Consider the following 16,537-nt stretch of genomic DNA (forward strand, 5'->3'; position numbering starts at 1 on the left):
GTATTTATTTAAAATCTTAGGCCACGCCTGACCTGGCAGTGGCGCAGTGGATAGAGTGTCAGACTGGATGCAGAGGACTCAGGTTCTAAACCCTAAGGTCCCTGGCCTGAGCGTGGGCTCATTCGGCTAGAGTGCAGACTCACCAGCTTGAGCACGGGGTCACTGGCTTGAGTGTGGGATCATGGACATGACCCCATGATTGCTGGTTTGAGTCCAAGGTCACTGGCTTGAGCAAGGGGTCACTAGCTCTGCTGTCCCTGCCCCCCTCCCCAGTAAGGCGCATATGAGAAAGCAATCAATAAACAACTAAGGTGCTGCAGCGAAAAATTGATGCTTCTCATCTCTCTCCCTTCCTGTCTGTCTGTCCCTACTTGTCCCTCTCTGTCACACACACACACACACACACACACACACACACACACACACAAATCTTAGTTCACAATAATGTGACTATATTTAACACTACTGTATTGTGCTAAAAAATAATTAAGCTGGTGCATTTTAAGTTACACATATTTTTTTTTGCCCTGGCCTGAAAGCTCGGTTGGTTAGAGCATTGTCCTAAAATGCAGAGGTTGCCTGAAAGCTCGGTTGGTTAGAGCATTGTCCTGAAATGCAGAGGTTGCCAGGTTGATCACTAGTCAGGGCACATACAGAAGCAGATTGATGTTCCTGTCTCTCTCTCTCCTCCTTCCTCTCTCGCTAAGATCAATAAATTAAGTTGTTAAAAAAGTTAACGTATTTTTTAACAGATGGAAAAATTTTGGCTAAGGAAATGTACCTCTCCACTGGATATATAATTGAAGTAAAACTGGGAATTGAATTATTAGAACAGCCTTAAGCACTTCTTTCAATATTATTGCTACAAACAATACTAATAGATAACAATAATGAACCCTCAGTCTATACTAGGTAGAATGTTAGGTGCATTACCATATTCTATTTATATAATAATCTAAGCTCAACAAAAGACAGGAAATTGTTTTATTTTTATTTGCCTCTCCAGATCATATCCTCATACTATCCTGTGCTGTGGTCCAGAAGGCTGACCTCTGTGGACTATTTCCACCAAGTTCCCATTACTGGCTTTTGGTTAGGTTAAGCAGATGGAAGGGGCCAACAAGATATTAGAGTGTAGAAGAGAGAGAAAAGTCAGGGTTGTATTTCCTTTGCTCTTTCCCTGCTGGGTTGCATTTTGGTGAAGGCCCTGACATCTCTACTACAGAGGGGCAATCCTTTCCCATAGCTATGAATCTCCACTTTTTCCCTTTGCTCCTTCAGACAGTGGTGGTAATGCAGTTTCACTGTCAGCCTCTGGGTACTTCACATTCCTTTGTTAGTTTCCCTTAACCCTGTCTATTGGATATAGCCCCTGCATTAATCTTCTTATTCATTTTTTTATTTTAGTGAGAGGAAGGGAGGCAGAGATAGACTTCCACATGCGCCCTGACCAAGATCCACCCAGGAAACCCACTAGGGTTTGATGCTCTGCCCATCTGGGGCCCTTGCTTTGCTGCAACTGGGGTCATTTTTTATTGCCTGAGGCCGAGGACATGGAGCCATCCTCAGTGCCCTGGGGCCAACTCACTCTAATCATAACATGGCTGCAGGAAGGGAGGAGAAGAAAGAGAAAGAGGGGGGAGGAGGGCTGGAGATGCAGATGGGCTTCTCCTGTGTGTCCTGACCAGGAATTGAACCCGGGATATCCACATGCCAGGCCGACACTCTACTGCTGAGCCAACTGGCCAGGGCCCTGCATTAATCTTCTTAATCACCCCTTTCCAGACATATTTATTGCTCTATCATCCCAAAGCCTAGAATGTGTCTGGCGCAAAGTTGATAGTCATAAATATTTCCAGAATGAATAAATGAACATGTATAATCTCATTATCACAGCAACTACATGAGTTATGCAATCCTTTGTGACTTACAACTCCAGCTTTTCTCCCAGTCATAGGAGAAAGAGATTCTTAGGACTGAACTATATATCCTCTTATTCTGTTATCTGAATAAAAGACATTCCAGGCTTATTCAGAATTGCTATATTTTAATGTAACCTTCTACCAAGGTAATGCATAGGATTGAAAATAAAAAGTCTAGGGTCCAATACTTTAAAACTTCTTTAAGTTTCAACCGCAGATACTACTACTACTTATTGTCTGGGACATCTCTTAATTCACTGTATATGACCATTTTCGCAATATAGAGACTTTTTATGAAAAGCATTAAAGATTTGATATTTGTATTTTTTAGTAAAGATGTTAATGTCAAAACAATCTTCTGAGACTGTGGAACAAAGACATTTAATATAGGCCTAATAAGGTCTTTGGCTGAAAATGTATTTTTAGCTAAGATAAAAAGTAAATCCTAAAGTGAGTTTCAGGGCAGTTGCTTCTTATGCCAGAAGTACGTTAGCCTGGAACCCTGCCTTAATTTAATTGGGTTCAATGTACCATATTCTACAAATATACTTTAAGTTTTATTGTAGTTGTACCTGTAATTTTCTCTACTTCTTGGCTTAAACCAACACTTAAGAAGTGCTTCTGTGTGGTTATTAAATAAAAAATTTGGCTCCTCTTCAAGACTAGTCATTCTAAATGGTAGATGAAAAATTACTACCAGCTCACTTATATTAAATCCAATGATATTATTAGATACATAAAGACACTTATGCCTCCACTTAGAGTAGATGTATAAACTATAATTAAATTGAATAAACTGAAAAACTCTAGCAATAGATGAGGTACTTTCTTTAGATTGTTAAGACTAGTAACTGTTTTTTATTTTTTGATATATCTTATATGCTTTATGTAGAATAAAAACAGTTTAAATCTTCATTTCCTTAAAGGAGGTATTGAATTGGAGTTTTTGAGCTTTGTCCAAAGACAGCACTGTATAATTAAGTAATATTTTCTTCGAAAGTGTCCAGTGCTAATCAATGGGACCAAACTAAAAGTTATTTAAGGTAAAATATTTTGGTATATCAAAAAGCCATTTTTAAAATAACTGTCTCAGTTTATGCAATGGCATCCCAACACTCAAGTGTATATACTTTCAGTAAATGAGCAATTTGGCTTAGCTAGATATGCAAGTGATGGATAAAGGACATCTGAAGTAATTTGAAAAAAATCCATTTTCTTGTACAGTTTTGATATATTTTCCCATCAAACTTTTGTAGGAACTTACAAGAAGTTGACAACTTTTAAATTTCACAACTTTTCTTGTGTTCCTGATTCTCTAGTACAGTTGGTGTTTTTTTGTTTTGTTTTGTTTTTGTTGCTGTTTTTTTTTTTTTGTGACGCAGAGAGAGACAGAGAGAGGAACAGATAGACAGGAAGGGAGAGAGATGAGAAGCATCATTTTTTTGTTGCAGCTCCTTAGTTGTTCACTGATTGCTTTCTTATATGTGCCTTGACTGGGGGGGGGGGCATAGCAGAGCAAGTAACTCCTTGCTCAAGCCAGTGACCTTTGGGCTAAAGCCAATGACCGTGGGATCATGTCCACAACCCCAAGCCAGCAACTCCACACTCAAGCTGGTGAGCCTATGCTCAAGCCGGATGAGGCCGTGCTTAAGCTGGCGACCTTGAGGTTTCAAACCTGGATCCTCTGTGTCCCAGTCTGATGCTCTATCCACTATACAACCACCTGGTCAGGCCAGTTGGTGGTCTTAACTAGCAAACAGAGTTTAAGAAGTACACAAAGAATTTAACAATCTGCTACTTATCCCTATGTATACAAGGCTGTGATTACCACAAACTATTTGTAGTTCCCTAAGCATTCCATGCAATTTTAAAAATACTTCTGGAATGTACTTCTATTCAAAACATTGATGTTTATACAGGAAGAAAGAATCATCCAATGACAGGGCTGGAAAATGTTATGGGCGTGTCTGCGAGACATACCAACAACACCATGCCAAATATTAGTAGGTGCCAATTCTTTCAGTTAAGAAAGAACTGGTTCTTTCTCATGGGAATTATCCTTTAATCTCTTTGATAATGTGTCTAATCCTCCTTTAAGATGTTCCATACAATGATGGTAAAAACTTAGAATTACATCCTGAAAGCCCATGGAACTGAAATATTTAGGGCCTGTCAGGCCTGGGAACCTCACCTGTTCACCAGCTTGGGATTCCCCAATGATGAAACGATCTCCTGGGCCATCAGCAGCTGTGAGACAAACAGAACCAAGAACAAACATCAGAATGGACCTTATCAAGGAATTCTAAAATTTGATTCAAATGATCAGGTAAGGCTTTAGGAAAGTGGAATACATTTCCGACCTCCTAGACTAGACATTGGCTTTGTTACTCTGGTTTGATCTTTGGTATCCAAAACTCACAAGTACTAATAGAAGTGTTCCTAATTTGTGCCTTTTCTTGGTGTCAATTGAGATGGTCTTCTTGTTGCTTGAAAATTTCCACACATGTACTTTTTTTTTTTTTTTTTAGAGAGGAGAGAGAGAGAGAGACAGAGAGAGAGAGGAGAGAGAGACGGGGGGAGGAGCTGGAAGAATCAACTCCCATATGTGCCTTGACCAGGCAAGCCCAGGGTTTCGAACCAGCGACCTCAGCATTTCCAGGTCGACGCTTTATCCACTGCGCCACCACAGGTCCACACATGTACTTTTTAAGTAGGAAGTTATTTTTGCCTATCCCCCTAAATAAATACTACCTTGTTCATGGGAATGTTATGTGTCATGTGTGTGTGCACACTCATGGATATCACTATATATAACCATATTCTCCAGTTTATAGAAATTTTAACTATCTCATACTTTCTTATATATCACCCAGTTTAATCTTAATAACCCAGTGAAGCAGGAAGAACATACATCCTTTTCTTCATTTGACATTTGAAGAAAATGAGTTACAGAATGAAGGAACTCAGGTAGAAAAGGTCAAGTACACTGAACAAGTTTTGATTAGTGGTAGAGCTAGTACTAAAATACAGTCCCTTAATTTCAAGTACAATGTGTGTGTGTGTGTGTGTGTGTGTGTGTATATACATACATGCATTTTATAATGGGTCAAAATGCTATTTCCAAATCAGAATACATACACAGTGCTGCATCACATTTTGCATTGACTATTTTTAAATTGGAAAAAATCCTTTCAGAATTGATACAAAAGAAAAACTTTGTATTTATTTTTTTCTACATACAGCATAGTAATGACTGGATAAAAAATATTCCTAGAGATAAATGTATTCAAAAGGGTTTTCTTCACATATGATATAGATTTTAGACCAATACTACTGGTAAGGCAATGCCTAACTAATGAATTTTATGATTAGGACTATTAGTTCCATATTATCTGCATACAGCAGGGTTTGGGATATATACACAGAAAAGGTAACACTTTTTATATGACTATTTTAATTATATTTGTAGTCATGTTGATAAATAATAAAAATATTTCTAATATTTTAAAAAGGACATACAAAATTTATTATTTCTTTATATGACTACAATGCTGTGTTCTTACTGAAGGCTTAGAAACATTATTGTTTATAATGGGTCATTCTTTTCGTGCAGATGGCTTTGGTTAACTTATGGAGAGAGACAAGAATTAACATTGGGTATCTTCTATGTACAAGATGTTGTATCTCGTGCTTCACAGACACTATCTCAGTTAATAAACTCTTGGCTTTCTTATGTTATTTTCTTTTTGAATCTTATTGTATTTTCAGTGTTCACTTATAAAAAAGAGAACATTTTCCCTGCACTGTTATTCTTATTATGCTGTTTTTATGGTTTCTTCTTTTTTAAAACTTATTTTTAAGTGAACAATTTTAAACAAACATAGAAGTCATTGCTTCAACAATTATCAATATTTATCAATTTTGTTTCACCTATCCTTCCACTTATTTTTACAGTATTTTAAGGCAAATCATGATTTTCTTACTGTAGAAAATTAAAAAGTTAGATATCTTTCAGATTTCTGCCCTAAGTGCGTCTCAAATATGAATAAACTTATTTTTAATTATTTTTTACTAAAGGTACTACCAGCTTGCCATCTCCCAGTAGCAACTTAGACATTTTCTCTTTTGACTTTTTTGCACAAGGGGAAATTAGCATGATTTTAGAGTAGAACAAAGCTGAATCTAAATCCTGGTTCTGCCAATTATTAGCCTTAGGACTTTTAGCAAATTACTAAACTTTTTTCTAGCCTTCAGTTTTCTTGTTGATAAAAATGGGAATGATTATACTTTTAAAAGACTAATATCTTTTAAAGCTTTTCATTCCTTTCACTCATTTATAAAATTTCTACTGATTGTCTTCTATGCCCCAAGTGTCATATAGGTGCTGGTATAAAGGGTAAAACCAGGCATTGTTTCTCGTCTACTGCAGTGCCAGTCTGTTACAAATGTTTTTTAACCTCTGGATCACAAATGAAAGTGAGCTGTAAAATCAACTTGTAAACAATTTTTAAATAAAAATAAATAGGAAATATATATATTTTATCACATATGGGTAAGGATAAATACTGTTTCATGAAACTTATTTTTGTTTATATGTATTTGTGCATATGTGTATTTGTATGTATTACATATATTACATGTGTGTTTATCATTGGCTTGTAATATTATATATTCTGTATTTAACTTGTGTCTTCCTACCTGTGCAGTTAAAATAAAATTCTTAAAGCCACTGATGTAATAGGGGATACAGATATAATGAAACAATCATATTAATGAATATATAAACACAAATTAAGAAAACCATTCTATGTTGGAGAGGCTGTGGAGAAAAAGGAACCCTCATACACTGTTGGTGGGAATGTAAAGTAGTACAACCATTATGGAAGAAAGTATGGTGGTTCCTCAAAAAACTGAAAATAGAACTACCTTATGACCCAGCAATCCCTCTACTGGGTATATACCCCCAAAACTCAGAAACATTGATACGTAAAGACACATGCAGCCCCATGTTTATTGCAGCATTGTTCACAGTGGCCAGGACATGGAAACAACCAAAAATCCCGTCAATAGATGACTGTATAAAGAAGATGTGGCACATATACACTATGGAATACTACTCAGCCATAAGAAATGATGACATCGGAACATTTACAGCAAAATGGTGGGATCTTGATAACATGATATGAAGCGAAATAAGTAAATCAGAAAAAAACAGGAACTGCATTATTCCATACGTAGGTGGGACATAAAAGTGAAACTAAGAGACATTGATAAGAGTGTGGTGGTTACGGGGGGGAGGGGGGAATGGGAGAGGGAAAGGGGGAGGGGGAGGGGCACAAAGAAAACAAGATAGAAGGTGACAGAGGACAATCTGACTTTGGGTGATGGGTATGCAACATAATTGAACGACAAGATAACCTGGACTTGTTATCTTTGAATATATGTATCCTGATTTATTGATGTCACCCCATTAAAAAAATAAAATTATTATTAAAAAAAAAAAAAAGAAAACCATTCTAAAGGAACATGGTTTTATGAGAACACATGATGAAAGGACCGAACTACAATGGAGGGTAAAGGAAAGTCACCTGATAAAAGGATTTTTATTTATTTATTTTTATTTTATTTATTCATTTTTAGAGAGGACAGAGAGAGGGAGAGAGAGAGAGACAGAGAGGGAGAGAGAGGAGAGAGAGAGAGGAGAGAGAGACAGAGAGGGAGAGAGAGGAGAGAGAGACAGAGAGAGAAGGGGGAGGAGCAGGAAGCATCAACTCCCATATGTGCCTTGACCAGGCAAGCCCAGGGTTTTGAACCGGCGACCTCAGCATTTCCAGGTCGATGCTTTATCCACTGTGCCACCACAGGTCAGGCGATAAAAGGATTTTTGATTTGAATATGAAGGATGAATCAGGCTAGGTAGGCATAAGATAGATGTGTGTGCGTGCATGTGAGTGAAAGAGAGAGAGAGAGAAAGTGCTCCATCTGAAGATCTTCACCTAAAGAGAGCAGTATGTGTAAAGGCCTCTGGTTCATGTCCTCCTTATGTCTTATACTCTAACCACTCTCAACTTCTAGTACTGTAGCTCTCTGGGATGACTCGCATTTCAGCTCTATAACATACTACTTTCATTGCTTAATTGTCCTTTCTTTATCTGTCTTTGGTGAGACTTCTTAGCTTTTAAGACTTAATTCAAATGTCATTTTTTAATGAAGTCATATCTGACTCCCTTTCCTCAAGAGTCATCACGAGCATCCTTTCGTTTTTCCAGTGTGTTCCTGAAATAATTCTAATTATGGCTTCCTAATGTATTTTTAATTATTTGCTTATTTGTGTCAGGGGGATCACTAGCACTTGCTGCATAATAGGTATTCTATAAATGTTCAATATATGAAGTATTCAAAATGTTCAATAAATAAACGATTGTGGCTCCTATTAGAATAATGCATGCATGAATGAACAAATAAGTAATATTTTTCAGTACAAAATTCTGTCTTTCGAAAGCCTTTCATTTTCTGCTAGGTACACTGGTTTCTTCAAAACGTGTATCAACATTCACCATGTTTAGAATGTTTAGAAAGACTGCTCTGATTAATTCTATATAACTTAGATTATATTGTTATTCAGTCAAACATAGTGCCTAGCTCATCATTAATGCTCAATAAATACTTATTAAAAGAATGAAGATATGACCTGACCAGGCAGTGGTGCAGTGGATAAAGTGTCGGACTGGGATGTGGAGGGCCCAGGTTCAAAACCCCGAGTTCACCAGCTTGAGCACAGGCTCATCTGGTTTGAGCCCAAGGTTGCTGGCTTGAGCAAGGGGTCACTTGGTCTGCTATAGCCCCTCATCAAGGCACATATGAGAAAGCAATCAATGAACAACTAAGGTGCCGCAATGAAGAATTGATTCTTCTCATCTCTCTCCTTTCCTGTCTGTCTGTCCCTATCTGTCCCCCTCTCTCTGTCTCTGTCACATACACACAAAAGAATGGAGATATGTAAACTGACTTGTATGTGTGACTATTGTGTTTTGTAAATCTTTTAAAAATCTCTTATGAGCTCTGTAGGAGGGATCACATCCTTTATTTCTGTTTTGAAACCCTCTGCTCTTCTACCTTCCTCTTGTCTCCTGTTCCCCACACATGCAAGAGCAAATACACTCAAAATGCTTACATCAATGCTCTGTATAAATACTCTTAATAAATGTCACTGAATAATGAGTGGCTGGAGATGATCTGGGGCAAAACTGGTATAGAGTGTCAGGAAAGCCACTATTGAAAGAGCCCTTAAGTGATCCTTTGTGATTATGGAGGTGCACTGACTGGGTAGAGAATATGTGCTCACTTCAACTATGTTCTCCGCCTTGCCTTGGGAAACAGGAAGGCTCAGCCAACCAATATTATAGAAGGCTCCTGAAACCAACAGAGGTGTTCTTTTTTTTTTTTTAATTTTTATTTATTTATTTATTTATTTTGTATTTTTCTGAAGCTGGAAACGGGGAGAGACAGTCAGACAGACTCCCGCATGCGCCCGACCGGGATCCACCTGGCACGCCCACCAGGGGTGATGCTCTGCCCACCAGGGGGCGATGCTCTGCCCCTCCAGGGTGTTGCTCTTTTGCAACCAGAGCCACTCTAGCACCTGGGGCAGAGGCCAAGGAGCCATCCCCAGCGCCTGGGCCATCTTTGCTCCAATGGAGCCTTGGCTGCGGGAGGGGAAGAGAGAGACAGAGAGACAGAGAGGAGGGTGGAGAAGCAAATGGGCGCTTCTCCTATGTGCCCTGGCCAGGAATCGAACCCGGGTCCCCCTCACGCCAGGCCAACGCTCTACCACTGAGCCAACCGGCAGAGGTGTTCTTTTTTATAAGTTCTCTTATAATAGGGCTTATCAGCCCTTAATGTGCATATAAATCACCTGGTGACCTTGTTAAAATACAGATTCTGATTCAGTGGTTCTGGGATAGGGCCTGAGGTTCTACAGTTCTTACAAGCTGATGTTGATGTTGCTGGTTCATGAACTACTCTTTGAGGAGCAGAGAAGTCTGAAGTGAATGTAGACACATTCAAACTAAGGGAAAACTTAAGAAATAAAAAGTCGGCGAACAACAATACAAGTCCTGATTTTACATTAACACCAAAGTTCACTATTTCTTAAAAGACAGAAAAGTAATGACCAAACTATCTAATTTGCTGATCTTTACTTGAAAATATCTATCAAAGAGATATGTAAAAGAAGAAAGTTGCCATTATCAAGATGAATTCTACCAGCTTGGGTGTGAGGGGCCTGAAGTGGAGGAATGGTGGCAGGTGAACCTAGAGCTGGAAGAAAAGTTAAAGTAAGTCACGGTATGCCATTAGAGAGATGGATGGATTCCAAGGATTTCTGTAAAGGCGTGGAATCTTTTTCTCCCCTAATTATAACATTGATGTTAATAAGTTTTCTTTTCTGCTTTGTAATTGTAGAATATAATTTGAAGGAAGGGATAAAAGCAATATAAACCTGATTCTAACAGCAAATGCATTATGTAAGTAATTTATAATGCTTCCTGCTAAATCCTGAAGCAGCTCCCATGTCCACCCTTTTGTTAATGTACAGAAAACAGTTTGTCTTATGTACCTGTTAACTTAAAATTTTTTAATTATATCATTTGATATAAAATAACAACATTCAATACCTATTCATTGTGGCAATATATAGAAAATAATCTTCCCTAAGTCATTTGTCATAGAATTATTACTCATTTTCTTTTTCCAGCCATTTGTGAGCTCTAAGCCTCTTGAAACATTTTATAGCTATTCATTTTTTTTTCAATAATAAAAGAGTCCCATCACTTCCATGTTAGGGCTGAATAAAGTGAGACAATAGAGATAGCATAACTTTCAGAGATCCTAGGTAATATCTTCAACAGAAGAACAAGGCAGAGGGATTAAGAATTTGTTTACTTTGGCCCTGGCCAGTTGGCCCAGTGGTAGAGCGTCGGACTGGCGTTTGGAAGTCCTAGGTTCAATCCCTGGTCAGAGCACAGAGGAGACACATCCATCTGCTTCTCTATCCTTCCCCCTCTCCTTCCTCTCTATCTCTCTCTTCCCCTCCTGCAGTCAAGGCTCCATTGGAGCAAAGTTGGCCCTGGGCGCTGAGGACGGCTTCATTGCCTTCACCTCAGGTGCTAGAATGTCTCTGGCGGCAACGGAACAACACCCCAGATGGGCAGAGCATCGCCCCCTGGTGGGCATGCTGGTTGGATCCCGGTCGGGCACATGCAGGAGTCTGTCTGACTGCTTCCCTGCTTCTAACTTTAAAAAAAATAAAAAATAAAAAAATTTGTTTACTTTGATAATGGAACCAAACTGTCTAAGACCAGGATGATAAGCAATAGGGTAACAGTATTTATGTGTATACTAAAATTAAGATTTTAGGATGAGTAGGAATGGTGAAAAGAAAATGTGACAAGACTAGCACAACAGGATTAATACTTGTTGCAATTATACTGAGGGATTAAATTGGGTGAGTGTGTGTTTTGGAATTTTCAATCTATTGCCTTTTCTTATGAAAAGCAGAGAGCTAAGAGTAGGATAGATGAGTGAGAAGGCATTTTATATCTTTTGTCATAATATTCCAGAAGAAAAATGCTCATTTACTCTTTGTATTGGGAGAAGAGAATTCCTTAAATACAGTACTAACTAAAATTAATTAATCCAAATTATATTTCTGCTCACATGAGTAACATTCTCATGTCATGAGGCTCTCTTCTTCATTCAAAATGTCATATAGTGGAAAGCAACAGGCTTCAAATGAGTTGGAGAACCAGCTGTGGCCAAAGAGGTTTGGAATGGGCAAAATAAAAATCATGGAACGTGACTTACATGAAAGACGAAGAACTAGCTCTACATCTAAAAGGTTATACTGATAAATAAATGCATGAATGGGAAAAAAAGTTATACTGAATTTTAGTATGCAGTTTAACCTATTGGAAGAAAGTAGAACAAAATATTAATAGTGTCTAGGCAGTAAGATAAATATTTTTTAAGTGTTCTTTTTGATTTTCTGTATTTTCCATAGCACATTTTAAAACTGGAAAGTAAAAACAAACAAACAAAAAAACCCCACTTTAAAATCTAACCAAACGGTAAGGATTCTCTTAATACAGTCTTCCAGAATTGTTTGCAACATGTGGTTCTCAAAATACTTACTGGCTTATTCACATTTTTCTCTTTTTCTAAATGACCCCAAAATAATTTCTGAAGGGATAAACTTTCAGGTTGAACACTTTCAAGAAAGCTGAATCTGGAATCCTGAGATATTTTTGCCTTTATTAACATCTAAAAAAAATTGTATAAGAATGAGGTCTAGTTTCTTTTTTTTTTTTTTTGCATGTATCTGTCCAATTTCTCAGCACCATTTATTTATTTATTTATTTATTTATTTATTTATTTATTTTTTCATTTTTCTGAAGCTGGAAACAGGGAGAGACAGTCAGACAGACTCCCGCATGCGCCCGACCGGGATCCACCCGGCACGCCCACCAGGGGCGACGCTCTGCCCACCAGGGGGCGATGCTCTGCCCATCCTGGGGGTCGCCATGTTGCATCCAAAGCCACTCTAGCGCCTGAGGCAGAGGCCACAGAGCCATCCCCAGCGCCCGGGCCATCTTTGCTCCAATGGAGCCTTGGCTGCGGGAGGGGAAGAGAGAGAGAGGAAAGCGCGGAAAGCGCGGCGGAGGGGTGGAGAAGCAAATGGGCGCTTCTCCTGTGTGCCCTGGCCGGGAATCGAACCCGGGTCCTCTGCACGCTAGGCCGACGCTCTACCGCTGAGCCACGCTCTACCGCTGAGCCAACCGGCCAGGGCTCAGCACCATTTATTGAATAGACTACTTCTACCCCATTGTGTATTCTTGCCTCCTTTGTTAAATATTAATTGATCATACCAGCATGGGTTTGATCTGGGCTCCCTACTCTGTTCCACTGATCTATACGTCTGTTTTAATACCAGAACCATGTTGGTTTGATTACTATGGCCTGCCTTGTAGTATAGTTTGATATCAGGTAGCACGATACATTCAACTTTGTTTTCTCAAGGTTGCTGAGACTATTTGTTCTTTGGGTTTTTTGTGGTTCTATATAAATTTCTGGATCATTCATTTTAGTTCTGTCATATACACCATTGGCATTTTATGTGTGTGGCAGGATGGATGAACCTAGAAGGTATTATGCTCATGAAATAAATCAGTCAGAAAAAGACAAATATAATACGATTTCACTTACATGTGAAATCTAGAGAACAAAGTAAATGAACAAACAAAAGTGAAACAGACTCAGAGACACAGAGAGCAGACAGGTGGTTGCTGGAGGGGGGATGGGTTGGGAGACTGGGAGAAAGAAGTAAAGGGATTAAGACGTACAAATTGGTAGTTAACAAAATAGTCATGGGATGTAAAGTACAGCATAGGGAATGCAGTCAATTACATTGCGATAACTACGTATGGTGCCAGTTGGGTCCTAAAATTTTCGAGGGAAACACTATGTAAAGTATATGACTGTCTAACCACTAAGCTGTAAACCTGAAACCAATACAAAATAATATTGAAGTAAACTGTAATTATAAAAAGAAATTGTGAAACAATGGGTACCACCCATATCATCTATAGGAGGGTGTGAATGCATCAAGATGATTGATTGGCTTAATCAGGATGAAGGGAGAAATAACTTGAAAAATATGAAGAATAAAAATATTGCATTGGTCTAATTGATAATATGCTTTTTTTTTTTTTTTAATCTTTCAAATTTACTCTCTCCCAAATGTAGTTTCAGGTTTGTGAGGTCACAGCTCTTTCTATTATTTAAACCATCATCACTTGATTCCTGCCTTCTTCACATTCTGTTTTTTAAAGCTGTTCCTATTTCTTACTTCCTTAGTCATTTTTTACTATCTTGACTTTTCAACCCACATACCTTAAAGCAAGTGATCCTCCAACTGGTTTGGAGTTTTATGCCACATGTTTCTGAAGGATACTGGCTAATGCTTAGTGATCCAGAGCAAGTTAGCAACCTCTTTACACCTAGAGGGTTAGCAATGCTCACAGGTGCCACTGGTTATTACTGGAAGGCCTAAGGCAAAGGCAGAGGAGAAGAAAAAAAGGGAGAATAAAGGGAGTGGGGAGAAAGGAATGGCTGTAAAGGAAGACAGGGGTAGAGAGAAGAAGGCACACGAAGTAGAGTGGTAGAAAACCACAACAGCCTCAAGGATATTCTTTACCAAAACACTGATTGAAGGTGGTATTTTAACACAGACAAGACTAAAACCATGCCTTTTTGTTCACTGACAACTTTGGTTGCTTTAATTCTGTTGTTGCTATATATGCATAGATATACTGACCATTTCCAATCTGACATTTTTCTATGCCTATAATGTTATCTATTATGTGCTATGTCTCTGTTACATGTTCTACAATATATATTAGAGAACTATCAATACTTCATAGGAAAGAAATACTATTAATCAGCTGCATGATATATATATATGTATATATATATAATCTACTGAAACTATGTACTGTGAAATGTCATTTTAGATGTTTTTCTCTGTGTAAAACACTGCCACTTCAAAACAAAAAAAATAAATAAGATACTGACTGGTAACTTCACATAAAAATTTCTTTGATAGAGTCTATAGCAGAAAGGTTCTTTTATAGCTCATGTGGGCTAAATGATCTTTTTGGCAACTAAGGAAAGCTAAAAGCAATAGTTTCTTTTTTGTGTGTGACAGAGACATATATAGACAGAGAGAGGGACAGATAGGGACAGACAGGAAGGGAGAGAGATGAGAAGCATCAATTCTTTGTTTGTGGCTCCTTAGTTGTTCATTGATTGTTTTCTCATATGTGCCTTGACCAGGGGACTACAGAGACCGAGTAACCCCTTGCTCAAGCCAGCGAGCTCGGCCTCAATCTGGTGAGCCTTGCTCAAACCAAATGAGCCCGTGCTCAAGCCGGTGACCTCGGGGTTTCAAACCTGGGTCCTCTGTGTCCCAGTCTGATGCTCTATCCACTGTGCTACCACCTGGTCAGTCAATAGTTTCTTTTTATTGAGCTGCTGTTATTTCATGCAAAAATCATGAAAAAAATTCTGTTTGAGAATAATTCTACCTCAAATAATTTATTTTCTTACTTTACTTTCTCCTACTATATATTACAAAGGATATAAAAAATAGACTTTCTTGTCCCTTTGGTATTTCATCTGTTGTACCTCTTTCTTATATTCTTTGTGAAAGAGGAAGTAAGAATTCTTTGTGATTTTATAGTATCTGTATAAGTTCAAAACAGAATTTACATTTTAGATTGGGAATAAGGAACAAAAGGAGCCAATGAGGCTATCAGAAAATTAAAATAATTTTATTTCTGGACAGTATGCATTATATAATAAACACTGTAGAAGAAATGAATTTGGAAAAAAATTTGTTAGGAATTCTTTATTTATGTTTTCATAAATACTCGAATTTAGTGACATCAAGCTGAATGAGGTACATACAAGACAGTGTTCCTGAGAAAGCATATACTAGTAGGAATTAATTTCCTTACCATTTTATTTACATAGAATATGAGATTAACAATTTAGATAGATATACTTTTTTCAAAGATGTGTAAGTAAAAGTGTTTATCATACGAACACTAGTGGTATAAATAGTTACTATTACTAAACATTAAAAAACACAATTAGTAAGTGCCTGTTTTTGGTGTCAGGATTGTCTAAAAGCCTTTATTAAGGCTTTTTATAGTCTTATTTAATCCTCACAACAACCTGGTGGGTGATGTACTGCTACAATTATCACCATTTTACAGATGAGAAACTGAGGCTCAAAAAGTTTAGGTAATTTTCTCAAAGTTTTATCAATAGAACTGGTATTAGAATCTAGATCACTCTTTTGCTCAAAGCCCATATCCCTAACCATTTACTACACTTCCTCCAACACAAAAAATACTGCTAAGAAATGGCTATGAATGGAACATGGAGATTAATGGATGTATATAATTAAAAAGAGTAAATATTTGAATAGCTAGATAGAGTAAAACCAAAATAACTATAAAAAAAGGTAAGAGATCCTGTAAATGATCATTAAAAAGGAGTTGGCCTTCTTAACAACACTGATAAATTGGGAAATGTTTTTAGATATTTCTTCAATGACATTAGTCTTGAGTTAATAACCAGTAATAGTTTCTAAGCAATTCAGTTGCATTTTCATTTTGGGTTCTTAGATTGGACTTTAGGCAGGCAAATGCTATTCCATATTTGCTTTTAAGCTTTATGCAATCTCAGGCAACTTCGAAGGTGTGAGCTGCTGGTACCAACTGTGACTTCAGAGATTCGAAATATGGCACCTTCCAGGGAATTAGAGGTTTTCCTCATGCTTCCTTTTTATGAAGGCTTTATTGACGTTTCAGATTAAAGCAAGAGAAATGACCACCCACTTCATCCCTATGTTGGGAATATGTTCTTTTTTCTTGTACCATATAGATGTTTTCAACTAGAAAACATGTAAAAGACTTCCAGATCAAGCAAGACTATCTACTCTTTGTATGTGTAGAGACAGAAAGAATAAAACAGTACAGTGTTTTTTTTCT

General features: G+C 37.7%; 1 protein-coding gene across 8 annotated transcripts in view; it reads right to left on the reverse strand.

The window, feature by feature from the left end:
* Positions 1 to 16,537, reverse strand: part of GPHN (gephyrin) — a 509,895-nt gene that overhangs the window by 66,665 nt on the left and 426,693 nt on the right. For all 8 annotated transcript variants that reach the window (XM_066388097.1, XM_066388096.1, XM_066388095.1 and 5 more), the window contains one exon: positions 4,114 to 4,169. In XM_066388097.1, the coding sequence (XP_066244194.1) occupies positions 4,114 to 4,169 (56 nt within the window). The remainder of the gene's footprint in view (positions 1 to 4,113; positions 4,170 to 16,537) is intronic.

This window comes from Saccopteryx leptura, chromosome 6, assembly GCF_036850995.1.
Source record: "Saccopteryx leptura isolate mSacLep1 chromosome 6, mSacLep1_pri_phased_curated, whole genome shotgun sequence".
Classification (NCBI taxonomy): Eukaryota; Metazoa; Chordata; class Mammalia; order Chiroptera; family Emballonuridae; genus Saccopteryx; species Saccopteryx leptura.